This window comes from Puma concolor, chromosome B4 (assembly GCF_028749965.1).
Source record: "Puma concolor isolate L17-30 chromosome B4, mPumCon1.1.hap2, whole genome shotgun sequence".
NCBI classification, from domain to species: Eukaryota; Metazoa; Chordata; class Mammalia; order Carnivora; family Felidae; genus Puma; species Puma concolor.
Genome location: NC_141673.1, coordinates 7,343,008 through 7,370,330, shown reverse-complemented (window position 1 = coordinate 7,370,330; position 27,323 = coordinate 7,343,008). Strand labels below are relative to the sequence as shown.

General features: G+C 43.8%; 1 protein-coding gene and 1 long non-coding RNA gene across 7 annotated transcripts in view; both read left to right on the top strand.

Moving 5' to 3' along the window:
* XRCC6 (X-ray repair cross complementing 6) overlaps window positions 1–25,076 on the top strand; it is a 30,800-nt gene extending 5,724 nt beyond the window's left edge. For 3 of the 6 annotated variants that reach the window (XM_086712155.1, XM_086712153.1, XM_086712154.1), the window contains 11 exons: window positions 4,984–5,096; window positions 9,359–9,497; window positions 9,717–9,971; window positions 10,535–10,718; window positions 13,052–13,238; window positions 14,520–14,688; window positions 15,403–15,564; window positions 17,744–17,873; window positions 18,777–18,877; window positions 23,433–23,546; window positions 24,661–25,076. In XM_086712155.1, coding sequence (XP_086568281.1) covers window positions 4,984–5,096; window positions 9,359–9,497; window positions 9,717–9,971; window positions 10,535–10,718; window positions 13,052–13,238; window positions 14,520–14,688; window positions 15,403–15,564; window positions 17,744–17,873; window positions 18,777–18,877; window positions 23,433–23,546; window positions 24,661–24,857 — 1,751 coding nt within the window. In that variant the 3' untranslated portion in view covers window positions 24,858–25,076. The remainder of the gene's footprint in view (window positions 1–4,983; window positions 5,097–9,358; window positions 9,498–9,716; window positions 9,972–10,534; window positions 10,719–13,051; window positions 13,239–14,519; window positions 14,689–15,402; window positions 15,565–17,743; window positions 17,874–18,776; window positions 18,878–23,432; window positions 23,547–24,660) is intronic. The other 3 variants (XM_086712158.1, XM_086712157.1, XM_086712156.1) reach the window with 2 other exon arrangements.
* On the top strand, window positions 5–4,298 carry LOC147578865 (uncharacterized). The gene is made up of 2 exons (XR_015253276.1): window positions 5–2,511; window positions 2,760–4,298. It is a non-coding gene; the product is annotated as an uncharacterized LOC147578865 (long non-coding RNA).
* Window positions 25,077–27,323: the final 2,247 nt, after the last annotated feature.

Below are 27,323 nucleotides of genomic sequence, written 5' to 3'. Positions count from 1 at the left end.
AAGTGGTTTTAACCTTTGCTGTTCTGTGTGTAAGAAAGCCTTTCCCTGTCTATTTCTGCTGTTTCATGGCTCACCCTTCTCTCCCCAATGTCCAGTGCTTTTTCCCTTTGAACTTTGCAGAGCTACCCTAGACTCTTTTATTCAGATTCTGCTCTAGTCTATGGGACATTCCTAGCCTTGACCTTTTTACTGGGTACTGGTAGCTTGACATCTATTAGCTCCAATAACTGACTCCGAGCATTGGTATCCTTTGAGTCACTTTAGGTGGCCCAGGTAAGACCCTTCCTCACCCAGGAAAGTTATTTTACTCATCGTAGGACCTCAGTAGCAATACAGTAGTACTGTAGTACTACAGTAACTGCAGCAACCAAAGAGAAAACATTAGCAACACAGTTATAAGAGTCATTCCCTCGCCATAGCCTCCAGGTTTGGGAGTATATGTTCAGACAAGACAGTAAGACAAAGGATAAACGAAGAGAAATAAGGGGTACATGTAATCTACATACTGGTTGATTTAAGTCCTGGGTAAGACAATTTTAAAGTGTTTTTACTAAAAGTGAGAAACAGGGGCACCTGGGTGGCTCAGTTGGTTAAGTGTCTGACTTTGGCTCAGGTCATGATCTCACCCTTGGTGAATTTGAGCCCCACATCTGGCTCACTGCTGTCAGTTTGGAGCCTGGAGCCTGCTTTGGATCCCTTGTCCCCCTCTGTCTCTCTGCCCCTCCCCCTGCTCACATTCTCTCTCTCAAAAATGAATAAACATTTAAAAAGTAAATAAAAGGACAAACGTAGGAAATTTAGAACATAAAAGAAAAAATTTACTGTAATCTATATACTCTACCACCCTAATACAGCCACTACCAGCATTTTGGCATTTTGCATTTTTCCTTCATAGATCTTTCATTCTTATATTTCCTAACTATGTATGTCTGGGTTTTGTTTTTTTTTTTTGTTTTTGTTTTGTATCTGATTTTTTATAGTTAATCATAGTGATATATTTTTCATTTCATTTTTATTTTTAAATTAAAAAAATTTTTATTTTAGTTTTTGTAATTTTGAAAGATTTTTTTAAAGTAATTTTCCCACCCATCTTGGGGCTCAAACTCACAACCTGGAGATCAAGAGTTGCATGCTTTAGGGGCACCTGGGTGGCTCAGTTGAGCGACTGACTTCGGCTCGGGTCATGATCTCACAGTTTGTGAGTTCGAGCCCCGTGTCGGGCTCTGTGCTGACAGCTCAGAATCTGGAGCCTGCTTCGGATTCTGTGTCTCCCCCTCTCTCTGCCCCTTCCCTGCTCATGCTCTGTGTCTGTCTCTCAATAATAAATAAATGTTTAAAAAAAAAAAAAGTTGCATTCTCTACTGACCGAGCCAGCCAGGCACCCTATTTTTTTTAAACATATATACACAGAGAATCTTTTTTTTTTTTTAATATGGATATTTCTAGAAAGTATAGTGCTATGTGAAATAAGTCAGATAAAGACAAATACTATGATTTCACTCTTAGATAGAACTTAAGAAAGAAAACAAATGAATAAAGAAAAAAAGAGACAAATAAGAAAACAAACTCTTAAGTATAAAGAAGAAACTGATGGTTATCAAAGGGGAAGTATGTGGGGGCATGGTGAAATAGGTGATGGGGATTAAAGACTACACTTATCATGATGAGCACTGAGTAATGTATAGAATTGTTGAATCACTATATTGTATACTTGAAACTAAAATAACACGGTATGTTAGCCATACTGGAATTAAATAAAAAGTAAAAGTCACACCAGTAGAACGTAAACATGAAATTCACGTAACTATTTGCTTTTGAAACCGTCTGTTAGTACACAGCAATCAACTGGTCAAGCATGAGCTCTTTGTGGAGCCTGACACTGCTCTTGGCAATGGGGTAAACAAAGTCCTTACTTTTGAGGATCTTGCCAGGCCAAGGAGTAGATGAGTTAATGCCAAGTATTGATAAGGGCAGTGACAAAGGTAAAATTAGCATTTCGTAATAGAGAATGAATGGTACTGATTTAGCTAGGGTGGTCAGGGAAGGCTTCTCTGAAGAAAGTGGTGTCTAAGTTAAAACCTGAATAAACGTTCTTGTCGAAAAAAGTATATTTGAGGTTATATCACCTTCTATAACTATAGAAGACCATAAGTCTTCTAAGGTAGACCAGATAGTATAAAAAATCAGCTCTGATAATTCAAAAAATCTGTGAAAATTCAACTAAACATCACTAGTAATGTTATTATTTATTGTATAAAAAGTGAGGAATATCTGCTTGATTTTTTTTTTTAATTTTTAATTTTAATTTTATTCTTTTTAAAATTTACATCCAAATTAGTTAGCATATAGTGCAACAATGATTTCGGGAGTAGATTCCTTAGTGCCCCTTCCCCATTTAGCCCATCCCGCCTCCCACACCTCCTCCTGTAACCTTCTGTTTGTTCTCCGTATTTATGAGTCTCTTATGTTTTGTCCCCCTCCCTGTTTTTATGTTATTCTTGTTTCCCTTATGTTCCCTTATGTTCATCTGTTTTGTCTCTTTTTTTTTTTTAATTTTTTTTTTCAACGTTTATTTATTTTTGGGACAGAGAGAGACAGAGCATGAACGGGGGAGGGGCAGAGAGAGAGGGAGACACAGAATCGGAAACAGGCTCCAGGCTCTGAGCCATCAGCCCAGAGCCCGACGCGGGGCTTGAACTCACAGACCGCGAGATCGTGACCTGGCTGAAGTCGGACGCTTAACCGACTGCGCCACCCAGGCGCCCCTGTTTTGTCTCTTAAAGTCTTCATATGAGTGAAGTCATATGATATTTGTCTTTCTCTGACTGGCTAATTTCACCCAGCATAATACCCTCCAGTTCCATCCACATAGTTGCAAATGGCAAGATTTCATTCTTTTTGATTGGAGTAATATTCCATTGTATATATATACCACATTTTCTTTATCCATTCATCCATCAATGGACATTTGGGCTCTTTCCATCCTTTGGCTATTGTCGATAGTGCTGCTATAGACATGGGGGTGCATGTGTCCCTTCGAAACAGCACACCGGTATCCCTTGGATAAATGCCTAGTCGTGCAATTGCTGGGTCGTAGAGTAGGTCTATTTTTGGTTTTTTGAAGAACCTCCATACTGTTTTCCAGAGTGGCTGCACCAGCTTGCATTCCCATATACACAGAGAATCTTAAGCATATATACACAGTTTTGAGTTGTGCCTTTTTTCCTTAATGAATTACAGATCTATTTTTCCATGTAATTATATGTATGTTGTCTTCATAAGTCATTTTAAATGTACTATAATTTATTCAGTCTGCCTCCTGTTAAACATTTTAGTTTTTTTTTTTTTTAAATAATATTTTTTGTTTATTTGTTTATTTTGAGAGAGTGAGAGAGAGATCAGGGGAGGGTCAGAGAGAGAGGGAGAGAGAGAAGACTCCAGACAGGCTCCGCTCTGTCAGCGTGGAGCCAGATGCAGGGCTTGAACCCACAGACTGTGAGATCATGTCCTGAACTTAAACCAAGAACTGGATGCTCAATCATTGAGCCACCCAGGTGCCCCCATTTTAGTTATTTTCAATTTTTAAAAAATGTTTTAAAGTTTATTTTTGTGAGAGAGAGAGAGAGAGAGTATGAGTGGGGAGAGGGGTAGAGGGAGATAGGGAGACACAGAATCTGCAGCAGGCTCCAGGCTCTGAGCTGTCAGCTCAGAGCGCCGGATACGGAGCTCGAACCCACGAACTGTGAGATGGTGATCTGAGCCAAAGTCGGATACTCACCCGACTGAGCCACCCTGGTGACCCAATTTCTTTTTTTCTCCCCAATACTTTTATTTTTATTTTAAAACTTTTCTTTTCTTCTTTTTTTTAATGTTTATTTATTTTTGAGAGAAAGAGAGCACAAGTTGGGGAGGGGCAGAGAGAAGGAGACCCAGAATCTGAAGCAGGCTCCAGGCTCAGAGCTGTCAGTGCAGAGCCCAATGCAGGGCTCAAATCCATGAACTGTGAGATCATGACCTGAGCCGAAGTCAGACACTTAACTGCCTGAGCCACCCAGGCGCCCCAGTTATTTTCAATTTCTTACTTTAATAAGCAACACTGTGGAAAATTCTGCATAAGGGATTTTTCGTATCTTATGTTCTTTTGATTGCTAAGAGGTAGAATTCACTGGGTCAAGGTAGAATTTTTGTTTAGGGGTCTTGACCCATAATCATGTTGTTTTACAGATGGGCAATTACATTTATTGTATTAGAAAGCAGCAGTGTCAAAAAGGGAGACAACCAGATATTTTATGTGTTTTGTTTTTTAAAAAAAAACTAAACATCGCCTATGATGCCAAAAAAGGGAATAGGAAAGAATCTGACGAAGCCTCTCTAGGTCCTCAGTAGAAAAGACAGAGGACTGTGTCTGTCTACACCAAAAGAATGCAGTCAGCAAAATCCATAATGTGGAAAACTGTACATAACACAACATTCTGGTTCTTCAACACAACACACAACACACAAAAGATGGAAGGGGTATCTATAGATTAAGAGGCTTCAAAAACATTTTTTTTTTTTCAAGTCAAAACTAGTGTTTAGGAATGTTCACTTGGGGGTGCCTGGGTGGCTTAGTAGGCTTAGTGTCTGCCTTGGGTTCAGCTCATGGTCTCACGGTTCATGGGTTTGAGCCCCCCACTGGGCTCTGTGCTGACAGCTTGGACGGAGCCTGGAGCCCGTTAAAGACTCTCTATTTCCTTCTCTCTCTCTGCCCCTCCCCCCCTCAAAAATAAATAAACACTAACAAAAAAATTTAGACAGGAATGTTCACTTGGACGATAAAACTATAAAGAAAGTAAGGAAATGATTATTAAAAATCAGGATAGTGGTTACTCTTGGGAGGAGAGTGGGCATTGTAATGGGATTTTTTCTATTTTATATGAATAATAATAAACATCATAAATATGAGTACAAGAGCAAACATTTTCTCCTGTTTTTCCCCCATAGGAGAATATACATATTCAGGAAGAGATAGTTTGATTTTTTTGGTTGATGGTTCTAAGGCCATGTTTGAATCTCAGAGTGAAGTTGAACTGACTCCTTTTGACATGAGCATCCAGGTAAGACTACCTTTTATTTAATTTAAAAAAAGAAATGAAAGAAAAAATTATTATTTTTTTTTTTTTTTTTATTTATTTTTTTTTTTTTTTAAATTTTTTTTTTTTTTTTCAACGTTTATTTATTTTTGGGACAGAGAGAGACAGAGCATGAACGGGGGAGGGGCAGAGAGAGAGGGAGACACAGAATCGGAAACAGGCTCCAGGCCCTGAGCCATCAGCCCAGAGCCCGACGCGGGGCTCGAACTCACGGACCGCGAGATCGTGACCTGGCTGAAGTCGGACGCTTAACCGACTGCGCCACCCAGGCGCCCCGAAAGAAAAAATTATTAACACCACTTTAAAAATTATGCACTCTGAAAATTTGTTGGTGAATGATAATTAGTGGTTAGCCTCCCAGGAATGCTACCTATACTCTGAGATAAAAAAGGGTAGCAGTGCTGGAGAACAGGCCTGTTTTATTTTGTGTTTGAACTTCAGACTCTAGTAATACGTTGCTCCCACCTTCTGTGTTAGCTCTGGTAGCACAGGAAGGCTCCTCCTGTAGAGGTGTGAGTGTGAACGAAGAAAGAAAGTTCCAGCAGATACGGTGTCAAAGTGAGTCTTCTTGTAATTGGTATTTGGAAGTTGAGTATTACCTGTGGTTGAAAAATACTACAACAAAAAGACAATCTAATTTAAAAATGGACATAGACTTGGGGCACCTGGGTGGCTCAGTTGGTTAAGCGTCCTACTTCAGGACACTCAGGTCATGATCTCGCGGTTCGTGGGTTCGGGCCCCACATCAGGCTCTGCTGACAGCTGAGAGCCTGGAGCCTGCTTCAGATCCTGTGTCCCCTTTCTCTCTGCCCCTCCCCCATGCGTGCTCTGTGTGTCTCTGTCTCTCCCTGTCTCTCAAAAATGAACATTAAAACATTTTTTAAAAAATGGGCATAGGACTTGAATATACATTTCTCTAAAGATACACAGATGGCCAAGGAGCCCACAAAAAGACCCACAACATCTGTAGTCCTTAGAGAAAAGCAAACCGACACCACAGTGAGGTATCACAAGTCACTAGCATGGCTATAATATAGAGAGGAAAAAAAGGATACTAAGAAGTGTTGGTGGGGCGCCTGGGTGGCTCAGTCAGTTAAGCATCCAACTTTTGCTCAGGTCATGATCTCACGGTTCGTGAGCTCGAGCCCCGTGTCGGGCTCTGTAATAACAATTCAGAGCTTGGAGCCTGCTTTAGATTCTGTGTCTCCCCCTGTCTCTGCCCCTCCCCCATTCATACTCTGTCTCTCTCTCTCTCTCTCTCTCAAAGATAAATAATAAAACATTAATAAAATAAAATAAAATAAAATAAAATAAAATAAAATAAAATAGGTTAATTTGGGGATGCCTGGCTGGCTTATTCATTAAAGCATGAGACTCTTGATCTTGGAGTTGTAAGTTCAAATCCCACGTTGGGCATGGAGTCTGCTTTAAAATACAATGGTTAATTTTGTTATGTGAATTTTACCTCAAAAAAATAACCATTTCTTGGGGCACTTGAGTGGCTCATTCGGTTAAGTGTCTGACTCTTAATTTCTGCTCAGGTCATGATCTCCTGGTTCATGAGTTCGAGCCCTGCATCAAGCTCCATAGTGATAGGGCAGAGCCTGCTTGGGATTTTCTCTCTGTCTGTCTCTCTTTGTCTCTGTCTCTCTCTCTCTGCCCCTCCCCTGCTCATGCGCCTGCCCTCTCTTTCTCTCTCTGTCTCCCTCTCTCTTTCTCTCTCTCTGTCAAAATAAACTTAAAAAAAAAAAAAAAGAATAAAACAAAAGATTACCATGTCTTTATACAGAAGAATTACAAAGACTTATTGTATATCTTATATTTTTAGAGTTTGGAACCAAACAGAAGCTTCTCATTTTCTAATTTGTATACAAGCAGTTCTTGTTTTGGGCAAATCAGAATATCTTGCATCTAGAAAAAAATGAGAACAGTCCTTAACTTTAACTTTAAAGCAGTGTTTTTCAGAATCACACTCAGGGCTTGTTAGCTAGCACAGATTGCAGGGACTTACCCCACAATCAGAATTTCTGATTCTGTAAAAGTCTAGTGCTGGGACCAAGAATTTGCCTTTCCAGCAAGTTCCCAGGTGATGCTGCTGTTACTAGCTTGGAGATTACTCTTTGAGGAGCACTGCTTTAACCTTTTTTGGACTCATGGACCTCTCTGAGGATATGATGACAGCTGTGTACCCTCTCTTCAAAAAGATACAGTCATAGTTCTGCATGTAATTTCAAAGGGTTTTTAGAAACCTTGATGCCTGAGTAACGTGCCGCTGACTGTGCAGAGCCTGCTTGGGACTCTGTCTCTCTCTCTGCCCCTCCCCTGCTCTCTCTCTGTCTCTCTCTTAAAAATAAATAAATTCAAGCTTAAAAAATGTTTTAGAAACCTCAGTGCCTAAAGAACCCTTTTTGTCTGCGCCCCCCTCAAAAATAAACATAAAAAAAGAACCCAGAATAGAATGTAGTATCATATAGCAAATAATTGAGACATTCACGGATGAGTATAATGTATTTAATAAGCAATGAAAAAACATTTTCTCAAATTCTTTTTTTTTTTTTTCTTAATTCTTAGAACCTAAAAGAAGCCCTCACAGATTTTTGTAAACGTTTATAGGCTCCTCAAAGTAGATTAAAAGTCATTGGGACGAGGGGCGCCTGGGTGGCTCAGTCAGTTAAGCGACTGATTCTTGATCTCAGCTCAGGTCTTGATCTCAGTGTCATGAGTTCAAACCCTGTGTTGGGCTCTGTGCTGGGTGTGAAGCCTACTTAAAAAAAAGAGTTATGGGGATGAAAAATACAGCATAGGGGGAATATAGTTATGGTATGGTAATAGCATTATATGGTGACAGATGGTAGCTACACTTGTGAACAAAGCATAATGTGTAGACTTGTCACGTGACTATGTTGTACACCTGGAACTGCTGTAACATGTCAACTATACTTCAGTAAAAAGATAATAGATTAAAATACTTATAGGAATAACTCCTTGCAATGCAGATTGTTGTCGGTGAGTAGACACAGTTTAAGTTCTGCATTTGTTATTTATTATTAATTTTTTTTTATGTTTTATTTTTTACATTTGAGAGAGAGACAGAGACAGTGAGTAGGGGAGGGGCAGAGAGACGGAGACAGAGAATCTGAAGCAGGCTCCAGGCTCCTCCGAGCTGTCAGCACAGAGTCCGACACGGGGCTGGGACTCGCAAACCATGAGATCGTGACCTGAGCCCAAGTCAGACGCTTAACTGACTGAGCCACCCCGGCGCCCCTTAAGTTCTGCGTTTAGAGAGAGAATTACTTTTGAGGAAGTCTGGGTAGAGTCTTCAGCCAGGCATGGGGGCAGGTTGGGGGGTGTCGCCATGGTCTATTTCTCAGCTCTGCACATTCAGAAACTTCATGTCAATGCCTCCCAGAATTAAGTAGGTCAAAGGACTGACCAGCTGTTATGAGACCCTGATTTACTCGATGCTGACCTTAGTTTCTTTTCTCATTTATCTATTTATTTTTAAAGATTTTAGTTTTAAGTAATCTCTACACCCAACGTGGGGCTCGAACCTACAACCCTGAGGTCAAGAGTTGCGAGCTCTACCGACTGAGCCAGCCAGGTGCCCTGATGCTGACCTTAGTTTAAATGGGTAGATAGGACTTTCCTGGAATACTGGTGTACTTAATTGTGTAATGAAGCACATTTTATTCCAGAAGATGCTGTTAGGAAAAAAAATGCTGTTAGTAGTTATGGACTTATTGTTGGGTCACATCTAATTATTGTTAGCCTAAACCTTTTATATACGTAATTATTTTATGTATGTAAATTATGTTTCTTGGTATCAAGCTACTTGAGGGATGGGATCAAGTGGCCTGTTCAAACTCAGTCAGTTAAGTAAGTGGCATTAGTGGGACCCACATCCAGATTTTCTGATTCCAATACTGGGCTGTTTTTCCCCCTTATAGCAGAATTTCCTCCCTGAGTATATATGTTTTTAATTCTCTGATTTCTTATGGTAGGAACTGCTTATACTTCTGTTATCTACTTACCACACTCTGCCTTCTGTTATAGTGTAATATATATGCCCATCCCTCTCACTGATTCATGACTTTCCTGAAGATACGGGTCATTCCTTAACCTAATGCCATGTATAAATTCACCTACGACGTGCAAGGCACTTATGGAGCTTAATTTTAGTGGTGAGTAGTTAAGTATTAATCAGATTTTATTTTGATTTTTATCAGTGTATCCAGAGTGTGTATACCAATAAGATCATAAGCAGTAATCAAGATCTCTTGGCGGTGGTGTTCTATGGTACTGAGAAAGAAAAAAATTCAGTGAATTTCAAAAATATTTACGTCTTACAGGAGTTGGATAATCCAGGTCAGTAGTATTCTAAGATCAGCTTTTCCCTTACATTGGAAGGTCACTACCCTGAACAAAGAGGGGCGTGGAGAAGGAGGTAGATCCTGGGTTGAGGACTTTGTGGGTTAAACACCTCCAGGGTGAGAATAGGACCCTAGGCTCTTCTTTTAGCCTTACCAAAGCAGCACTGACACCATTCTGATTTTTCTGCCCGTTTGACTTCCTGTCTCTGATCAGGTGCTAAGCGAGTGCTTGAGCTCGACCAGTTTAAGGGGGAGCAGGGGAAAAAACATTTCCAAGATCTCATTGGCCATGGATCTGACTACTCACTAAGTGAAGTGCTGTGGGTCTGTGCCAACCTCTTTAGCGATGTCCAGGTCAAGATGAGCCATAAGAGGATCATGCTGTTCACCAATGAAGATGACCCCCATGGCAATGACAGTGCCAGAGCCAGCCGGGCCAGGACCAAAGCTGGGGATCTCCGTGACACAGGTTGGCATTTTTCCTGATCTTTTAAGTTGGCACTTAATCTTACTACTTCTCTATAGATGATGTCAAACATTTGCTTTTCACCATTCAGAGTGAAATAAAAGAATAAAATGAAGTTACACAGGTATAACATTCCTGCTAAAAGTAACTAGGCCATTAACTTTCTTTTTTTCTTAAGTTTATTTATTTATTTTGAGAGAGACAGAAACAGCTCAAGTGGGAGGGGGGCAGAGAGCGAGGGAGAGAGAGAATCCCAAGCAGGCTCTGCAATGCAGGGCTCGAACTCACGAAACTATGAGATGACGACCTGAAACCAGGTGCCCTTAGGCCATTGGCTTTCTGAAAGGCTCCACTAGAGTGAGCTTTTCTTGACTTTTCATGCTACCAGGCGTGGCAGTGGTTTGAATAAGTTGTCATTATAGCAGCTGACTCCCTTACTGATTCTTTAAGTCCTGAAAACGTTAATAATCCCACGAGTTCTTTGCATATTTGAGCTCAACTGAAAAAAATTCTCACTTGATGAAAACTGTTTGTTTTCCCCTCACTTTTGGCTGTCCTTGCCCCAGGTATCTTCCTGGACTTGATGCACCTGAAGAAACGTGGGGGCTTTGACATATCCTTGTTCTACCGAGATATCATCAGCATAGCAGACGATGAGGACCTAGGGGTTCACTTTGAAGAGTCGAGCAAGCTGGAAGACCTGTTGAGGAAGGTTCGAGCCAAGGAGACCAAGAAGCGCATGCTCTCCAGGTATGCTCGAACCTGGGCTAGTTGCCCACAAGTCCCCTACTTAATCTTAAGCACCGCATTGCCTTGACCTCCCTGAATACTTACCTCTGGGCTGTGCCTCACTGTCTTCCTCTAAAACACTTGCTTTACTTCAGGATGGACAAGCTGTTTGCTGCTTTTTCTCTGGAAAGAGCTGGTATGCTAGTTCTCCAAAATAACACAGCTCTCTGCTTGCTTGGGGTAAACAGTTGTGGCCTAATGCTGTCCTCAGTTGCATGCACTAGTATATCGTCTGCTTTCTTTTCCTCTGTAAATTGTGGATAACAGCAATACCTAGTATAGAGCAAAAACTCAGAAAGTGCTAGTTATTTTCTCTGTTGTTAAGTTATTCTGATTTCTTTTTTTTTTTTAAGTTTTTGAATGTTTATTTTTGAGAGCGAGAGAGACAGAGTGTTAGCGGGGGAGGGGCAGAGAGGGAGAGAGACAGAATTGGAAGCAGGCTCCAGACTCCGAGCTGTCAGCACAGAGCCCGATGTGGGACTTGAACCCACAACCCGTGATAATCATGGCCTGAGCTGAAGTTGGATGCTTAACCGACTGAGCCACCCAGGTGCCCTAAGTTATTCTGATTTCTTATAAACCTGAGACCAATAGGAACCAGGTTGTTAGATTATCTTCTTTTTTTCTTTTCTTGTTTATTTATTTACTTAGAGAGAGACAGAGCATTAACAGGGGAGGGGTGGAGAGAGAGGAGAGAGAGAATCCTAAGCAGGCTCCTCACTGTCAGTGCAGAGCCCAACGTGGGGCCCAAACCCATGAACCGTGAGATCATGACCTGAGCTGAGATCCAGAGTTGGACAGTTAACTGACTGAGCCACCTAGGCACCCTAGATTATCCTTAGAGAGTGTTGGCATTAGAGTCCTAAGGGCTCCCCTATGTTGTTTTCTGAAGGTTCACATCAGGCTTTCATTTTAGACTAGTTTCTACAACATACGAGAATATGACCATTGTAGTTTTTGAGCAGTTTTCAAGAGATTACTGACAATTCTACTAGAAAGCCTATGAGCTTATTGTAGGAAAAGCACAAACCAGCTCATTGCCACAGCTGTGATACGGCAGTTGGCTCTCCTTTCCTCCTTAGGAATTTCTCCTTTCTCGGACAAGCACCCTAGCATCTCTTCTCCCTTCCTGAAGTAGTGGAGTGTTGTTACTACAATTTGGAAATCTGGTACACATTTTGGTGGGGATGGCAGGGAGGGTAAAATAGTAATTAAACGTAGAAGTCCTTGGGGCGCCTGGGCGGGTCAGTTGGTTGGCGTCCGACTTCAGCTCAGGTCGTGATCTCGCGGTCCGTGAGTTCAAGCCCCGCGTCGGGCTCTGTGCTGACAGCTCAGAGCCCGGAGCCTTCTTCGGATTCTGTGTCTCCCTCTCTCTCTGCCCCTCCCCCTCTCATGCTCTGTCTCTCTCTGTCTCAGAAATAAATAAACATTAAAAAAAATAAATAAATAAAAATAAAATAAAATGAACATGAAAAGAAAAACAGAAGATAATCTAACAATCTGGTTATTAGTTGTCTGTCCTCGGTGAAGTTAGATAACCTCTCTCTGAGCCTCATTGTTTTCAACTGTAAAAAAGGACAGTAATGAGGTTTTTGGGTGATAAACAACAGAAACTGGCTCATGACTAATTTCAGATGTTGTAAGCCTGAACAGGGTGATCAGTATAGGAACCAGGGTGGCACCAGGAGTCCAGATAGCAAGAACTAATCACCGTGTCCTCAGGGTACCACTGTCATAAAGCATCCCCTGCAACCTTGTCCTTCCTTGGTCACCGCTTATGACCTAGACTGTCTGGAGAATAGGTCTGACTGCTTAAGCCTAGGCCAGATATGCCCACCACTTGGCCAGAGGAGGGTATAGTACTTTGATTAACATTCCCCCAAAACTGCAGTGGGGGAAGGGTGGTTCCCAAAGAAAAATTGGGGTTTCATTGTTAAAAGGGGGAGGGGATACTAGGCACAAGCAGAAACAATAGATCATATAATACAGGGTTATTATGATGATTGAATGAGAAAATAGCTATAAAGTGATGGTGCAGTGCTGGGCTCAATAAAAATAACCCTTATTTTTATTACAGTGCATTCTTTGTCATTATTTTAAGTAGTTAACAATACTGAAACTAATTTTTGTGGTGTAGACCCTGAGGTAATGTTATAGCAAACTCCACTGTATTATTAAAATGTATTCTATTTATATTCTAAGAATTTGGATTATTGGAGAGAGTAGAATTTAGCTAGGAAAGCATAATCTTTCAGTCCCGTGTTTGTTTGTTTTTATACTTTTCTCTCCTCCAGCCTGAAGCTTAAACTCAGCAAAGATATAGCGCTCACTGTTGGCATTTATAATCTGGTCCAGAAGGCTTACAGACCTCCTCCAGTGAGACTTTATCGGGAAACCAATGAACCAGTGAAAACCAAGACCCGGACATTTAATGTGAACACAGGCAGTTTGCTTCTGCCTAGTGACACCAAGAGGTCTCAGGTAGGCCTGCTTTCTTACTGAGTTTTGTCCCATTGAAGAGTCAATAGGGAGGGAGACATTGATCAGCCTAACTAGTTAAGTGTCTTTCATGTATGTATGCATCTTTGTAGCTAAGCTGTTAAAGCATAAAGCCATTACTGTTTGGAACTATGGCATATAGATCATTTTTTTTTTTTAATTTTTTTTTTACATTTTATTTATCTTTAAGAGAGAGAGAGAGAGAGAGAGACAGAGCACAAGTGGGGGAGGGGCAGAGAGAGAGGGAGACACAGAATTCAAAGCAGGCTCCAGGCTCTGAGCTGTCGGCACAGAGCCCGATGCGGGGCTTGAACCCATGAACCGTGAGATTATGACCTGAGCCGAAGTCAGTTGCTTAACCAACTGAGCCACCCAGGTGCCTCTAGATCATCTTTTTTAAGAGACTTTATTTTTTTAATTATTTATCTTTTTTTTTTATAAATTTTCTTTAATGTTTATTTTTGAGAGAGACTGAACACGAGTGGGGGAGGAGCAGAGAGAGAGGGAGACACAGAATCCGAAGCAGGCTCCAGGCTCCGAGCTGTCAGCATAGAGCCTGATGTGGGGGGGTCAAACCTACAAACCACAAATCCTGACCTGAGCCAAAGTCAGACGCTTAACAAACTGAGCCACCCAGGCACCCCTAAAGATTTTATTTTTAAGTAATCTCTATACCCAATGTAGGGCTTGAATTTACAACCCCAGGATTAAGAGTCACATGCTTCACCGGCTGAGCCAGCCAGGCATCTAGATCATTAATACCTTGAGAGCTAGAAAGTTAGAGCCAGTGTTTGAAAGAGATGTCAGTGGAAACTTTAGCCCTGACCACTCTGCGTTCTGTTCTAATAGTTAAATTCCTTGCTTGCGTATGGTAGCAGAAAATGCTTTAGAGTCAACTAGGGAGATGAATGAAGGAAGTATGTTAGATGTAAACCGCACTTTTTTAGGGAGAGTTTTGGTTTTTTTTTCCCTTCCCCAAACGAAATTTTCTCCTATGCTTTGAAATGATACACGTATGCCTTTCGTAATCAGAAGGACAGACTGAGAACGCAGAACGTTGTCTTCCCTCATTGTCTCACCTTTGTGCAATCTGAGGAATGATTTGGTATCTGAAATTAAAATCAAATGAGTCATCCTTTTTAATTATACAAAATGTGGGAGAGAATCTGAGATTTTTTTTGCATAAGGTAAGGACCAACCAAGGATCAACTAAGTATCTCCACGTAGCCTCTTTATGTGGCCCTCGTGTTCCCCTTCCTTTAGATCTATGGGAATCGTCAGATTGTGCTAGAGAAAGAGGAAACAGAAGAGCTGAAACGGTTTGATGAACCAGGTTTGATTCTCATCGGTTTCAAGCCCTTGATAATGCTGAAGAAGCACCATTACCTGAGGCCCTCCCTATTTGTGTACCCCGAGGAGTCCCTGGTAAATGGTATGTGACTTCGATCAAGGGTAAATGAATGAGTAACAGAAGGTAGTTTACCGAGCGAGCTGCTTGCAAACTGGATAGGATGGCTTAAGGGGGTATTTTGAAAGTGTTTCTGGTCAGATCAGCTTTGGAAATTTGGGACTAAACAAAGTTAAAGAGATTTCTTTAGGACCTATAATACACTGCTATGCATTGTGAGTATCCGGAGGGTGGCGGGGGGAGATATGGAATTAGTATTTTTAAAACTTACTTCCTATGGAATTCTTTCTTTGAGGCATCAGGTACAGAGTTAACAAAGAAGAAAAACCAGTTTCTTCCTTCGTGTCGGCAATTAAAGATGATACGAATTAGGTCGTTGGGTTTGTGCTGTCCAGACCTCTATTCCTCTGTGCTGTAGCTAATGAACCCCCTGGATTTGACCTGATTGGCTTTCATTAGTAACTGGGGCTTACTTGCATTGTCAGCCTAAATATAGTAAAAGTGAACTAATGTTAATAATTCACACCTCTCAATGGGGTATTCGAGGCATCTAATCCCTTTCTCTTCCTTTCTGTGCCTCTGCTGCTCGTCAGCTCTGGGCTTCTCACACCTTATTTGTTGAAGTATCACAAGCCCTTTTAAGAAAATGGGAGAGAAATTGTAGGCTTATAACATGAGCTACCAGGGAAAAAAGGAGACACTTTTGGGACGCAGATCCCTGGGCCGTGTGTTTTTTAGGGAGCTCAACTCTGTTCAGTGCTCTACTCACCAAGTGTCTGGAGAAGGAGGTCATGGCGGTGTGCAGATACACCCCCCGTCGGAACACCCCTCCTTATTTTGTGGTCTTGTTGCCACAGGAAGAGGAGCTGGATGACCAGAAAATTCAGGTGACTCCCCCAGGTATGTGGAAGAGATACTTTCAGTGCTACTGAACTTTGCTCAGACTTTGGAATCACTCATGGGATTCCAACTCAGACCTGCTGAACCACAGTCTCCAGGAATGGGGCATTTGTGCATTTTCAGGGTTTCACAGATGACACAGATGCAGAGCCAGGTAAAGCTGCCAAATATGGTTGTGCAGTGCACAACATGTACAGCTGTATAAGGCAGCTCTATAGCCACAGTCGAGAATTGGCTGCATAGGGACTGTTGGCAGGTTAGTGACCCAAGTTGATGGCTCACTGCTGATACTTTTCTTTACTAAAAGCAATTCTTTGGCACCCTTGAAATGTTCAAAAAAAAATTTTTTTTTTTAACGTTTATTTTTGAGACAGAGAGAGACAGAGCATGAACGGGGGAGGGGCAGAGAGAGAGGGAGACACAGAATCTGAAGCAGGCTCCAGGCTCTGAGCCATCAGCCCAGAGTCCGACGCGGGGCTCGAACTCACGGACTGCGAACTCGTGAACTGAGCTGAAGTCGGACGCTTAACCTACTGAGCCACCCAGGCGCCCCACCCTTGCAATGTTTAATGTTTGGTTTATCTTCTGCATACACCAAGGCAGTGATGTGTAGTAGAAAGACCGTGGGTTTTGATGTCATACTTGACCATATCTTACTCTTATGTGTGGAAAAGTTTACTTTCTTTTGTTTCAGGCCCATCTCTGCCACACGTCACCTGGCTAACTTGGGCAAATAATTTTAACTTTTCTGTTTATATTCCTTGCCTGTAAAGATGAGAATTCTGGAACACCTTTCTCTTCAGGTTGTTTCACATTTGAAATAAGTTAATAAATGTACAAGTGCCTAGCCCAAAGTAGCCAAGAGAAGGTAGTCTTCTTTTTTTTTAGCCGTGTTTTTTTTAAATTTTTTTTTTTTTCAACGTTTATTTATTTTTGGGACAGAGAGAGACAGAGCATGAACGGGGGAGGGGCAGAGAGAGAGGGAGACACAGAATCAGAAACAGGCTCCAGGCTCCGAGCCATCAGCCCAGAGCCCGACGCGGGGCTCGAACTCACGGACCGCGAGATCGTGACCTGGCTGAAGTCGGACGCCCAACCGACTGCGCCACCCAGGCGCCCCATTAGCCATGTTAATAAAAATGAATTTTGTGGAGAGCCTAAGTCAATTAAGCGTCCACCTCTTGATTTTAGCTCAAGTCATGATCTCACAGTAGTGAGACTGAGCCCCACGTCGGGCTGCGTGCTGACCGCTCAGAGCCTGTTTGGGATTCTCTCTCCCTCTGTCTACTCTCCCCTGCTTGTTCTCTCAAAAATAAATGGATGAGCATTAAAAAAAAAAAAAAAAAAAGAAGAAATCCCAACTTTTTTTTTTTTAATGAACTTTATAAAGTAACTCTTTGAATATGTTATATCTCTAGCCCTGGTTGTCAAAATGCTGAGGAATAGCTTTGCATATCAGTTAGTAAACTCTTGTCTGTCAGCTCCAAATCCCTCCTGTTATGCTCTGTGCTGCCGAGGCCGAGACTCTCCAACTCGGGTTCCTCCTTTGCCAGCTGGCTCGCAATGAGGCTCCGTCAATAGTGAGTGCTTAGAGAGAGACTGTAGGGCAGAGGAGAGCAGAGGGACTTGCTCCTTCCTCTTGCTCAGTGTCGTGGGCATTGCTAGCCAGGGCCCCTCACCTGGCGGCAGCAGTCGGTTCCAGTCTAGATTTTGCAGCCTTTTAGAACCTGACAGAAAACTGGAACAAGATCGGCCTGATAACCCTTCCTCTTTACTTTTTGTGTGTGGAGGCGGTGGGGGAACAGAGGGGAGAGGCTGAGGCTCAGAGGAGGGCCTGATGGAGCTGGGTCTCAGCCCTCCAGGGAGGGGGCACTGTCTAGCTGGCTCTGGGTGTGTCCAGAAAGCTGGAGACTGGATCCAGCTGCTGTTGGCCCGTGAAGAGCCCTGGCCGGGCCACTGCCGGCAGGAACCGGCAGGTATGGGAGGCTCCCGCCTCCCTCTCTGTTCTGGAGGCTGCTAATGGGAATCAGCTGATAGAGGAGAAATAGGGCTGGCAGGGTCCCAGCCCCAGCATCATGGGACATAGAAGGGTGAGTGTGAAGTTGAGAGACAAATGGCGACTCCACAACTGAAACCGTTTGTTGAGTCAAATCTTGGGAAACTAATGTCCTTTCTTCAGGCTTCCAGCTTGTCTTCTTACCCTATGCCGACGATAAACGGAAGGTGCCCTTTACTGAAAAAGTCATGGCAAATCCAGAGCAGATAGACAAGATGAAGGCCATTGTTCAGAAGCTCCGTTTCAATTACAGGTGAGTAGTGGGTTAGTGTCAGGCCTTGTTCTGGAACTGTCTCCTGGGGTGAGAGGATTATTTTACTCCCGTGCTGCTGCTGAGCGTGGGAAGAAAAAGTATTCAGTTTCTTTCTCTCCATCTCCTACCACCTCTCCTTTGTCTTTTTTTTTTTTTTTTTTTTTAACTTCCATGGCTCTGCCTTCTCCATTTCTCTCTCTGCCCACAGCTTCCAGTGACAGACAGATGGGCAGGGATTGTTAGCTTTTAAGTCAGCTTTTAGGGGCACCTGGGTGGCTCAGTCCGTTAAGCATCTGTCTTTGGCCCAGGTCATGATCTCATGGTTCGTGGGTTCAAGCCCCGCGTCAGACTCTGTGCTGACAGCTCAGAGCCCAGAGCCTACTTCAGATTCTGTGTTTCCCTCTCTCTCTGCCCCTTCCCTACTCGCGCTCTGTCTCTCTCTGCCTCTTAAAAATAAATAAAGTGTTAAAAAAAATTTTTTTTAATATTATTATTTTTATTTGTGAGAGACAGAGCACATGCAGGGGAGGGGCAGAGAGGGAGGGAGACACAGAATCCGAAGCAGGCTCCAGGCTCTGAGCTGCCAGCCCAGAGCCTTATGTGGGGCTCGAACTCACAAACTGTGAGATCATGACCTGAGCCGAAGTCAGATGCTTAACTGACTGAGCCACCCAGGCACACCCCGCCCCCCCAATTTTTTTTTTGATCGGCTTTTGGATTCCAATAAATTGGAAATTGGAGAGAGAAAAGTTGATTCCAGAGACAAGACTCCCAGCTGTTTTATCTGGGCTCTTTTCCTCAGCTGACCCTGGGCCTGTGGTATCTCAGTTGGGTTTATTTAATTTTGTTATTATTTTTTTAATGTTTAAATGCTTCAATTTATTTATGTTACTGTTTTACTAGAAGTGATGCCTTTGAGAACCCAGTGCTGCAGCAGCACTTCAGAAACCTGGAGGCCTTGGCTTTGGATTTGATGGAGCCTGAACAGGCAGTGGATTTGACACGTAAGAAGGCTGGGACTGAGCTCTTTCCATGGGAGGTTTTCGTAACGGTTTCACTCTGGACTGGAAATACGGATGCGTTTTCTAGCATCCTGCAAAGACTGCACCTCGTTTTTCCAGCCTTCTCTGAGAGATTTTCTAGACCAGCATAGACTGTCTCAGAAGAGATTTGGCTCATTCTGCCATAAGAGGAGGAGAGTGTGCCAGGCTTCTGCAACCTGCCTTTGAACCAGGCCCCCTCATGACTACATGTTGGTAAAAGTAAAAAAAAAAAAAATAATAACCTATAACATTTATTGAGCGCTTACTGTGTGCCAGGCACTCTTGGTCCTAGTTGTTGACTCATCCAGTTCTGGTAACTATGAGGTAGGCACCGTTGTCCTTATTTAATAGAGAAGGTAGTAATTCTCCAAGGCACTAAGTAGTGAGCGGTGGATCCAGGTTTAGAATCCAGTGCGTCTGGCCCAGAGCCCTCGCTCTGCACCACTGTGTTTCCTGTCTCTCCATCAGACTGTAGGCTCTGCCTCAGAAGATCCTTGTTACCCAGCATCGGGGAGATTTGCCTGGCTGCCTCAGTTGAGCTCTGAGCTCGCTGCCAGTCCCTTTCTTGATTGTGGTTCTCGTATGTATTTCGTAAGAGGACACACACAGTTTAGTGATACAGGTAAATGTCAGCTGGGCAACAGATGGGATTTAATGAAGGCTCTTAACAGAGGTTGAAAAGATCAGAACAATTAGTGTGGCCTGCTGAGCTTCCCAGTTATTATTATTATTTAAAAAAAAATTTTTTTTTAATGTTTATCTTTGAGAGAGACAGAGTGTGAGCGGGGGAGGGGCACAGAGAGAGGGAGGCACAGAATTTGAAGCAGGCTCCAGGCTCTGAGCTGTCAGCACAGAGCCCGACGTGAGGCTCGAACCCACGGACCACGAGATCATGACCTGAGCTGAAGTCGGACGCTTAACCGACTGAGCCACCCAGGCGCCCTTACTTCCCAGTTATTAATGGTCTCTTTTTACTAGACAAAACAGTCCCAGTGCTAGACATGTAAAAGCTATTGTACCTGTATTATGGTGGTGACTGTTAGCCGGATCTAGCCCAACAGGAACCTTGGAATTAAGCAGCTCATCTTTTTTTTTTTAAGTGAATTTACTTTTCAGAGAGAGAAAGAGCACAAGCAGGGGAGGGAAAGAGAGAGAATCCCAAGTAAGCTCCGTGCCACCAGCACAGAGCCTGACATGGGGCTCGATCCCACAAACTGTGAGATCATGACCTGAGCTGAAATCAAGAGTCGGATGCTCAACCGACTGAGCCACCGAGGTGCCCCAAGCAGCCATCTTTCTTGATGGCCTTTAGATAAATCAGGGAGTAAGTTGCCTGGTCTCCAGCAAGGTGGTGAAGGACATACGCTTTGGAAATACCTGATACAGATTTGAATCCCAGCTCTGCCACTTACTAACTTGAGTAGCCTTGGAATCTTACTTCATCTACCCGAAACTCAGTTTCATTATAGGTAAAATGGGGACAGCAATACTGTTCTTTTTTTTTTTTTTTTAAATTTTCTAATGTTTGTTTATTTTTGAGACAGAGAGCATGAACAGGGGAGGGGCAGAGAGAGAGAGGGAGACACAGAATCTGAAACAGGCTCCAGGCTCTGAGCTGTCAGCACAGAGCCCGACGCGGGGCTCGAACTCACGGACCGCGAGATCATGACCTGAGACGAAGTCGGCCGCTTAACCGACTGAGCCACCCAGGCGCCCCGATACTGTTCTTATAAGCTATTGACACCGTCTCGGTCCTGACTCTCAGGAAGTGTTCAAAACACAGTTGTTCCCCTTTATTCCACAGCGTTCTCTCTCTTCCTCACCGGGGCCTTGGCCTCTTCCATTCTGGCTCCTGTCCTGTAATTTTACTGCAAGTTGTGTTTGCTCTTCCTGCCTCTATTTTCAAAACAGTTTTGGCTGCTCTGACGTTTCCTATAACTCCAGGGGCTCAGGTTTCTGTCCTCAGCCCCGCTGCTCTCCCTTTCTGTTGGTTATCTTGGCTGCTCCCCCAGCCTGCTGTATCCCTCATGTCTGTGACCCCCGAGCCTGTCTCCAGCCATACCCTTTGTCCCGGGCTCTGGCCGGAACTGCAGCTGCCTGGTGATGGCTGCTGCAGGCCCCAGGTGTCCCACCGCTCAGACACCCGACCCCTTTGACGCTCGTTCTTTTATGTTCTTTACTCGTTTCCAGTCCGATGTGTATCTGCTTTCCTCTGACACAGAATATGGTTTCCTTTGAATAAATAACTTCCTGAAGACTCACAACTGTTTCTCATTTTCTCTGTTTGGCTTTGTGACACCATGCTTTGTTCTTCTCCTGAGCTGACAGTGCCCTAAGACACCTTTGCTGGACCTGCTTCCCTTTTTTTCTCCTCTAAACATGGGAGCGAGTGCACTAGGTGATCCTGGGCCCTCTGTTTCTCTGTCACTTCACTTCTCCCCACGTGGCCTCCTCAGACTCCACCAGTGGTTCTAAGTGTGCTTCCTGGAACAGCAGCACTGGTGTCTCCTGGAAACTTGTCAGAAATGCCCATGTTGAGCCCTTTCCCAGGCTGACTGAATCTGAAACTCAGGTTGGGCCCCTGCGACCTGTGTCTTACAACAAGCCTTCCAGGTTATTCTGAGACCTGCTCTTAACCTCTAGCACACTGGTTCTCGACTTTGGCTGTACAACAGAATCATCCAGGAGACTTCAAAAAATCTGGCGGTTTAGGCCTCACCCCCAGACCACTTAAATCAGAATCTCTGGGGGGTGGGGTTTGGGCATTGGTATTTTTTAAAAGTCTCAGCTGGTTGCCAGGTTGAGAACCAAAGCTCTCGCAGAGACTCCTATAGTCTGGAACATGGGGCTTCTGTCTCAGCAGGAGCCCAGGTTGGTTGTGACATTGTGCCTTCTTCTGGGCACACCAGGCGGCAGGATCTTCCCTTAATACTTTGGAAACGTGGCCACATGAGGAGATGATGAGATGCTCGTCTCCTCATGCCTGTCCTTGATGTGACACAGCTCAGGTCTCAAGCTCAACAAACCGTATAATGGTTAGGTAACAAAGAAAACAAAAATACTGTCTTTCCCCCAAAGATATCTTTTTTCTGTTGTATCAGTCCTGGGGAATGCTCCTGCCATCCCAGCTGGTCGCCACCTCCCTCTGGCCATCCTACACCTCACATTCTATCTGTACATCCATCAATTCTGCCACTTTATGGTTCCTTATCCCCTCCACCCTCACCCCAGGTTTGGCCTTCTGTCTCACCCTCCTCCCATCCACACACAGCTCAGGATGATCTATCTATCTATCTATCTATCTATCTCTTTCTTTCTTTCTTTCTTTCTTTCTTTCTTTCTTTCTTTTCTTTCCTTCCTTCCTTCCTTCCCTTCCTTCCTTCCTTCCTTCCTTCCTTCCTTCCTTCCTTCCTTCCTTCCTTCCTTCCTTTCTTTCTTTCTTTCTTTCTTTCTTTCTTTCTTTCTTTCTTGTTTATTTATTTTTGAGAGACAGAGAAAGAGCATGAGCAGAGGAGGGACAGAGAGAGAGGGAGACACAGAATCTGAAGCAGGCTCCAGGCTCAGAGCTGTCAGCACAGAGCCTGATGCAGGGCTCGAACCCACAAGCTGTGAGATCATGACCTGAGCTGAAGTCAGACACCCAACTGACTGAGCTACCTAGGCACCCCAGGATGATCTTTCTAAACTGGAAATGTAATTGGAATGTAATTGGAATCATGTTGTTCCCCTGCTCATAGCCCTTCAGAGTTTCCCCACTGCTCTCAGGATAAAGTCTACGACCTGGGTGGGCATTCAAGGCTTCCATGACCTTGCCATGATCGCCTTTCCAGCCTCCTCACTGGTCCTACACTCCTGACATTCTACCTTCAAGCTGTATGTTATCTATTTCCTATCCTGTGCCTTCTCCTGCTTTGAATAGTCCCTGCCTGAGGAAGAACACTCAGGTTTGCAGACTTGGCTGCAGAAATCTCTCCTGACCCCTCCTGTGTTCCAGTGTGCCTTTGTTCGGTCCCTTCCATCATGGCATTGCCAGCCACTGTGTTTATGTTTTTACTGCCTCCTTACCCTGACGAGACTGTAATCCCACTGGGGGCACAGACTCTTGTTTGAAACTCCAGAATCTAACCCCATTCTCAACTCTATTACTCCCAGCTGTTTGACCTTGAGCAAGTCTTTTAACCTCTCTGCTTTCCTCTATAAAATAAGGAAACAAATTTTCCTACCCTAGAGGTTGTTACAGGATTAAATAAAATAAGTTTAAAGCAGTGAGAAGGGTGTCTGGCTGTAGTAAGTGCTCATTAAATTCAATTGTTAGAAGGTACTTGGTAAATATTAGGAAGACTTTGTTGAATGTGTTCTTGACCAGGTTAGTTGCTTCCTCCTGGACCCTTTCCTGACTTCCCTCAACCCCTACAGTTAGGTGCTTTCTCCTCTGGTCCCTGTAGACTTGGAACTGGACAGGAAGCCAGGGCTTGTGACTCACCTGACTCATTCTTCTTGTGTTTTGATTTTCTAGTGCCTAAAACTAAAGCAATAGATAAGAGACTTGGCCCCCTGGTGGATGAGTTTAAGGAGCTTGTCTACCCACCTGATTATAATCCTGAAGAAAAAGTTTCCAAGAGGAAACAAGGTGAGGAACTGGGTTATTTATTTAATTTTCTAAGGTTATTTTTGAGAGCAAAAGGAGAGAGGGTGCAAGCAGGGGAGAGGCAGAGAGAGGGAGAATGAGGATCTGAAGTAGGTTCTGTGCTGGTAGCAGAGAGCCCAATGCAGGGCTCGGACTCATGAACCGTGAGATCATGACTTGAGCTGAAGTCAGACACTTAGCTGACTGAGCCACCTAGGCGACCCAGGAACTGGTTTTTAATTTTTTTTTTAATTAAAAAATTTTTAATGTTTATTTTTGGGAGAGGGAGGGCGAGGAAGTGCTAGCAAGAGAGGGGCAGAGAGAGAAGGAGACAGAGAATACGTGTTATCAGCGCAAAGCCCGATGTGGGGCTCGAACTTGCAGCCTTACAAGGAAATGGAGCTGTGAGAGACTAGGTTGGTGGCCATGGAGCCTTCTCTCTTCTCCATCAGAAGTGACTCCTCTAGGGGCACCCCGGGTGGCTTGGTCAGTTAGGCATCTGACTCTTGGTTTTGGCTCCGGTCATGATCTCATAGTTGGTGAGTTAGAGCCCCACATCAAGCTCTGTGCTGACACTGTGGAGCCTGCTTGGGATCATCTCTCTCTCTTTCTCTCTCTCTCTCTCTGTCTCTCTCTACCCCTCCCCTGTTCTCACAAACACGTGTGCATGCTTTCTCTCAAAAGAAACAAACATTTATTAAAAAAAAAAACAACCCAAAAAGTGACTCCTAGTGCCCTGTGTGAGCTGTTACCATAGCTCTTCACACATGTGCACACTTTAGGGATTTACTTGTTTATCTCACTCAGTCTGCACTTGCTTATCGTCTAGCATGGCGCCTTAGTACTTGACACGGTGCTCTGTAAATGCTTTTTGAACGAAGGAAGGAATGACTTCCCCAGACTGAGCACCAATTTTGGGTAAACTGATGGCAACTGCACTACTTGGAACTTCCTTCTAGGTCTGATATGGTTTTGACTTTATGCTTAAATGAAGCTACCTTATCAAAACACGCTCCCCTGGGCATCCCAGCTTATGGAAAATGGCTAACTGCAGCCCAGACCGTAGAAGGGCCACTGTTAGCATTTCCAATCACTCCCTCCTGACCTTTTTCCCCAGATGATGAAGGTTCTGGAAGCAAAAGACCCAAAGTGGAGTTATCTGAAGAGGAGCTGAAGGCCCATGTCAGCAAGGGCACGCTGGGTAAGCTCACTGTGCCCATGCTGAAGGAAGTCTGCAAGGTGTATGGGCTGAAGGGTGGGTTGAAGAAGCAGGAGCTGATGAACATGCTCACTGAGCACTTCCAGAAGAACTGACCAGAGACTGAACAGCTAGCCACCCTTCTGTACTATTGCCAGGCTGCCTGGGTTGTTCTCATCAAGTTAAAACCTGTTTCTTCTGGGCCAGGAAGAGTCTGTCTGATAGAAGCCAGGAACTTTACATTTATGAGACTTTCTGTTGCCATGGAGACAGCATAGCCCTCCCACTTTGCTGGGCTTTACTGTCTGAATAAAGAGCTCTAACTTTGTACTATATACTGTTGTTATTTTTCCATATTTTTATTTATTTTTGAGAGAGTGTAAGCCGGGGGGTGGTGGTGCGCAGAGAGAGGAGGGGACAGAGGATCTGAAGCGGGCGCCGTGCTGACAGCAGACAGTCTGATGTGGGGCTCGAACTCATCGTGAGATACGATCTGAGCCGACGTTAGATGCTTAGCCAACTGACTGAGCCACCCGGTGCCCCTATACTGTTCTTTAGTATGAAAGAGAAAGATGTGTCTGTCTCACATCCAAAGATCACCTGCCATTGGCTATTGGCTTTATTTGCTCTCCCATTAGGAACACATCATCATCGTGGAAATAAAGTATCAGTGAAGGTAGGGGAGAATGTGACAATTAAGGACAGGTAGACATACTTGAGGAATGACAAGCCCCAGCAATATTCTCATCCTCTGCTCCCCCCTCCCCCCCACCTGTTTTCCCTTTCACTGTGTCAATATAGACCTAAAGATCAGAGTTCAGAAGCACTAAGAATGGAACATTTCTAATTCTGGTACCATTTGCTTCATGAGTGACTAGCAGCCCCTTTCATGCTGCATTCCTCTTAATGTGACATTCAGGTACGTGAAGATACATTTTCTGTTGCCCTGAGAATTTGGATTCCAGCATACGTGAAAGGAGTTATTCCTCGTGTTTTTTCAGGGAAGCTGTGGTAGGGTGAGGAGAGGGCCTAGCATTAGGAAAAGGGGAAGAGGAGCAGGGTGACTTCTCTTTGTTGCTGCTATTGCTTTTGAAGAATTAGAGGGAAGTTAATCCTCAAAAGCATCTCTTCCCATCGGAGAATTAACTTCCCTCTCCCCCACATAAGGAAAGAAAGCCAAACAAGAATATAATATCTGCTTTCCAAGTAAAAACAAAACACCTTAAACACTCAGAGAACAAAGAATCCAAAAGTGAAAATCTCTTAGAAGAGTAACTTGACCCGTCATATATCTCATGAGATGCTCATTCTAGTCCTGGAAGACACACGGCCTACAGACCTGAATCTCCAGCCATCCATGGAGGATGCAAATCCTTCCAGATGCTTTCCTTCCTTCTCTTAGGCTAATTCTTCAAAAGCAGTAGCAGCAGAAAGAGCAGAAAAGGGACAGAGAGGATAGAAAAGGGATGGTGGGTGGGGGTGGGGCAGAGATTTTTCAAAATGTAACTTAGCTGACATTGAGAGGGACTCGGGGATACCGTGCTGAGAACAAGTTCCTCTTCCTTCCTCACCACCTTTAAGCCCTCATAGTTTGGGCTTAACGATAATGGAAATGCATTGTTTAGTACTTAACGTATTACAGATGACCTTTACCAAGGTCACTATTGTAAATATAAAAACATTCCTTAATCTTAGTCCACTCAGGAAACTTGCACTCTAGAACAGAAGTTCCTAACCACTGTGTGTTTGGGGTCAGAGGAACCTTTCAGACCTGATGATTGACCTGATTTTCTCTACAAAAATGTTTAAATGCAAAATTCTGCAACCAACTTCATAGGTGGCTGGCTGGAAATTACTAGATTTCCTTGCTTGTGTGTCTACCCTTTAGGAATTCATTCTACACTTAAAAAAAAAATTTTTTTTAATGTTGATTTATTTTTGAGAGAGGGAGAGACAGTGTGAGGAGAGGGGCAGAGAGAGAGGGAGACACAGAATCCGAAGCAGTCTCCAGGTCTGAGCTGTCAGCACAGAGCCTGACACGGGCTGGAACTCACGAACTGTGAGATCACGAGCTGAGCTAAAGTCGGATTGGACGCTCAACCGACTGAGCCACCCAGGTGCCCCATCATTCTACACTTTTGAAGCATCTATGTCAGGGCACTGCTACAGGTGCTAGGGTATCACACAAGTTCCTGCTCGCTAATGAGGGTTAATGATCAGAAAACCACCTCAGATGTTAGTAAAGAAGCAGCTAAAAATAGGATGTCACAGTGCTGGGGGAAAAGGAAAGAAATGAGGTAGTTTGTAAAGGTCCTACAGCAGTGATACTTGAATTAAGACTGGCATGAGAAGAAAGCCACCAGTGCAGTAAAGGAACATGAGATACAACCAACAAGAAGTAAGTATGTTTGGAATGTTCAAGAAACCAAATGTGAAACACTGAAGACAGAACATGGTGGAGATGCAGACACAGGACAGGCAGGGGGGCCATTAGGAGCAGGGAGAAGAGCCAGTTTTTTCAAAGGATCATAAACGGGGACCCTGGTCTCTGAAGGCTTAAAATGTAGCTGTGGCAACTGAGC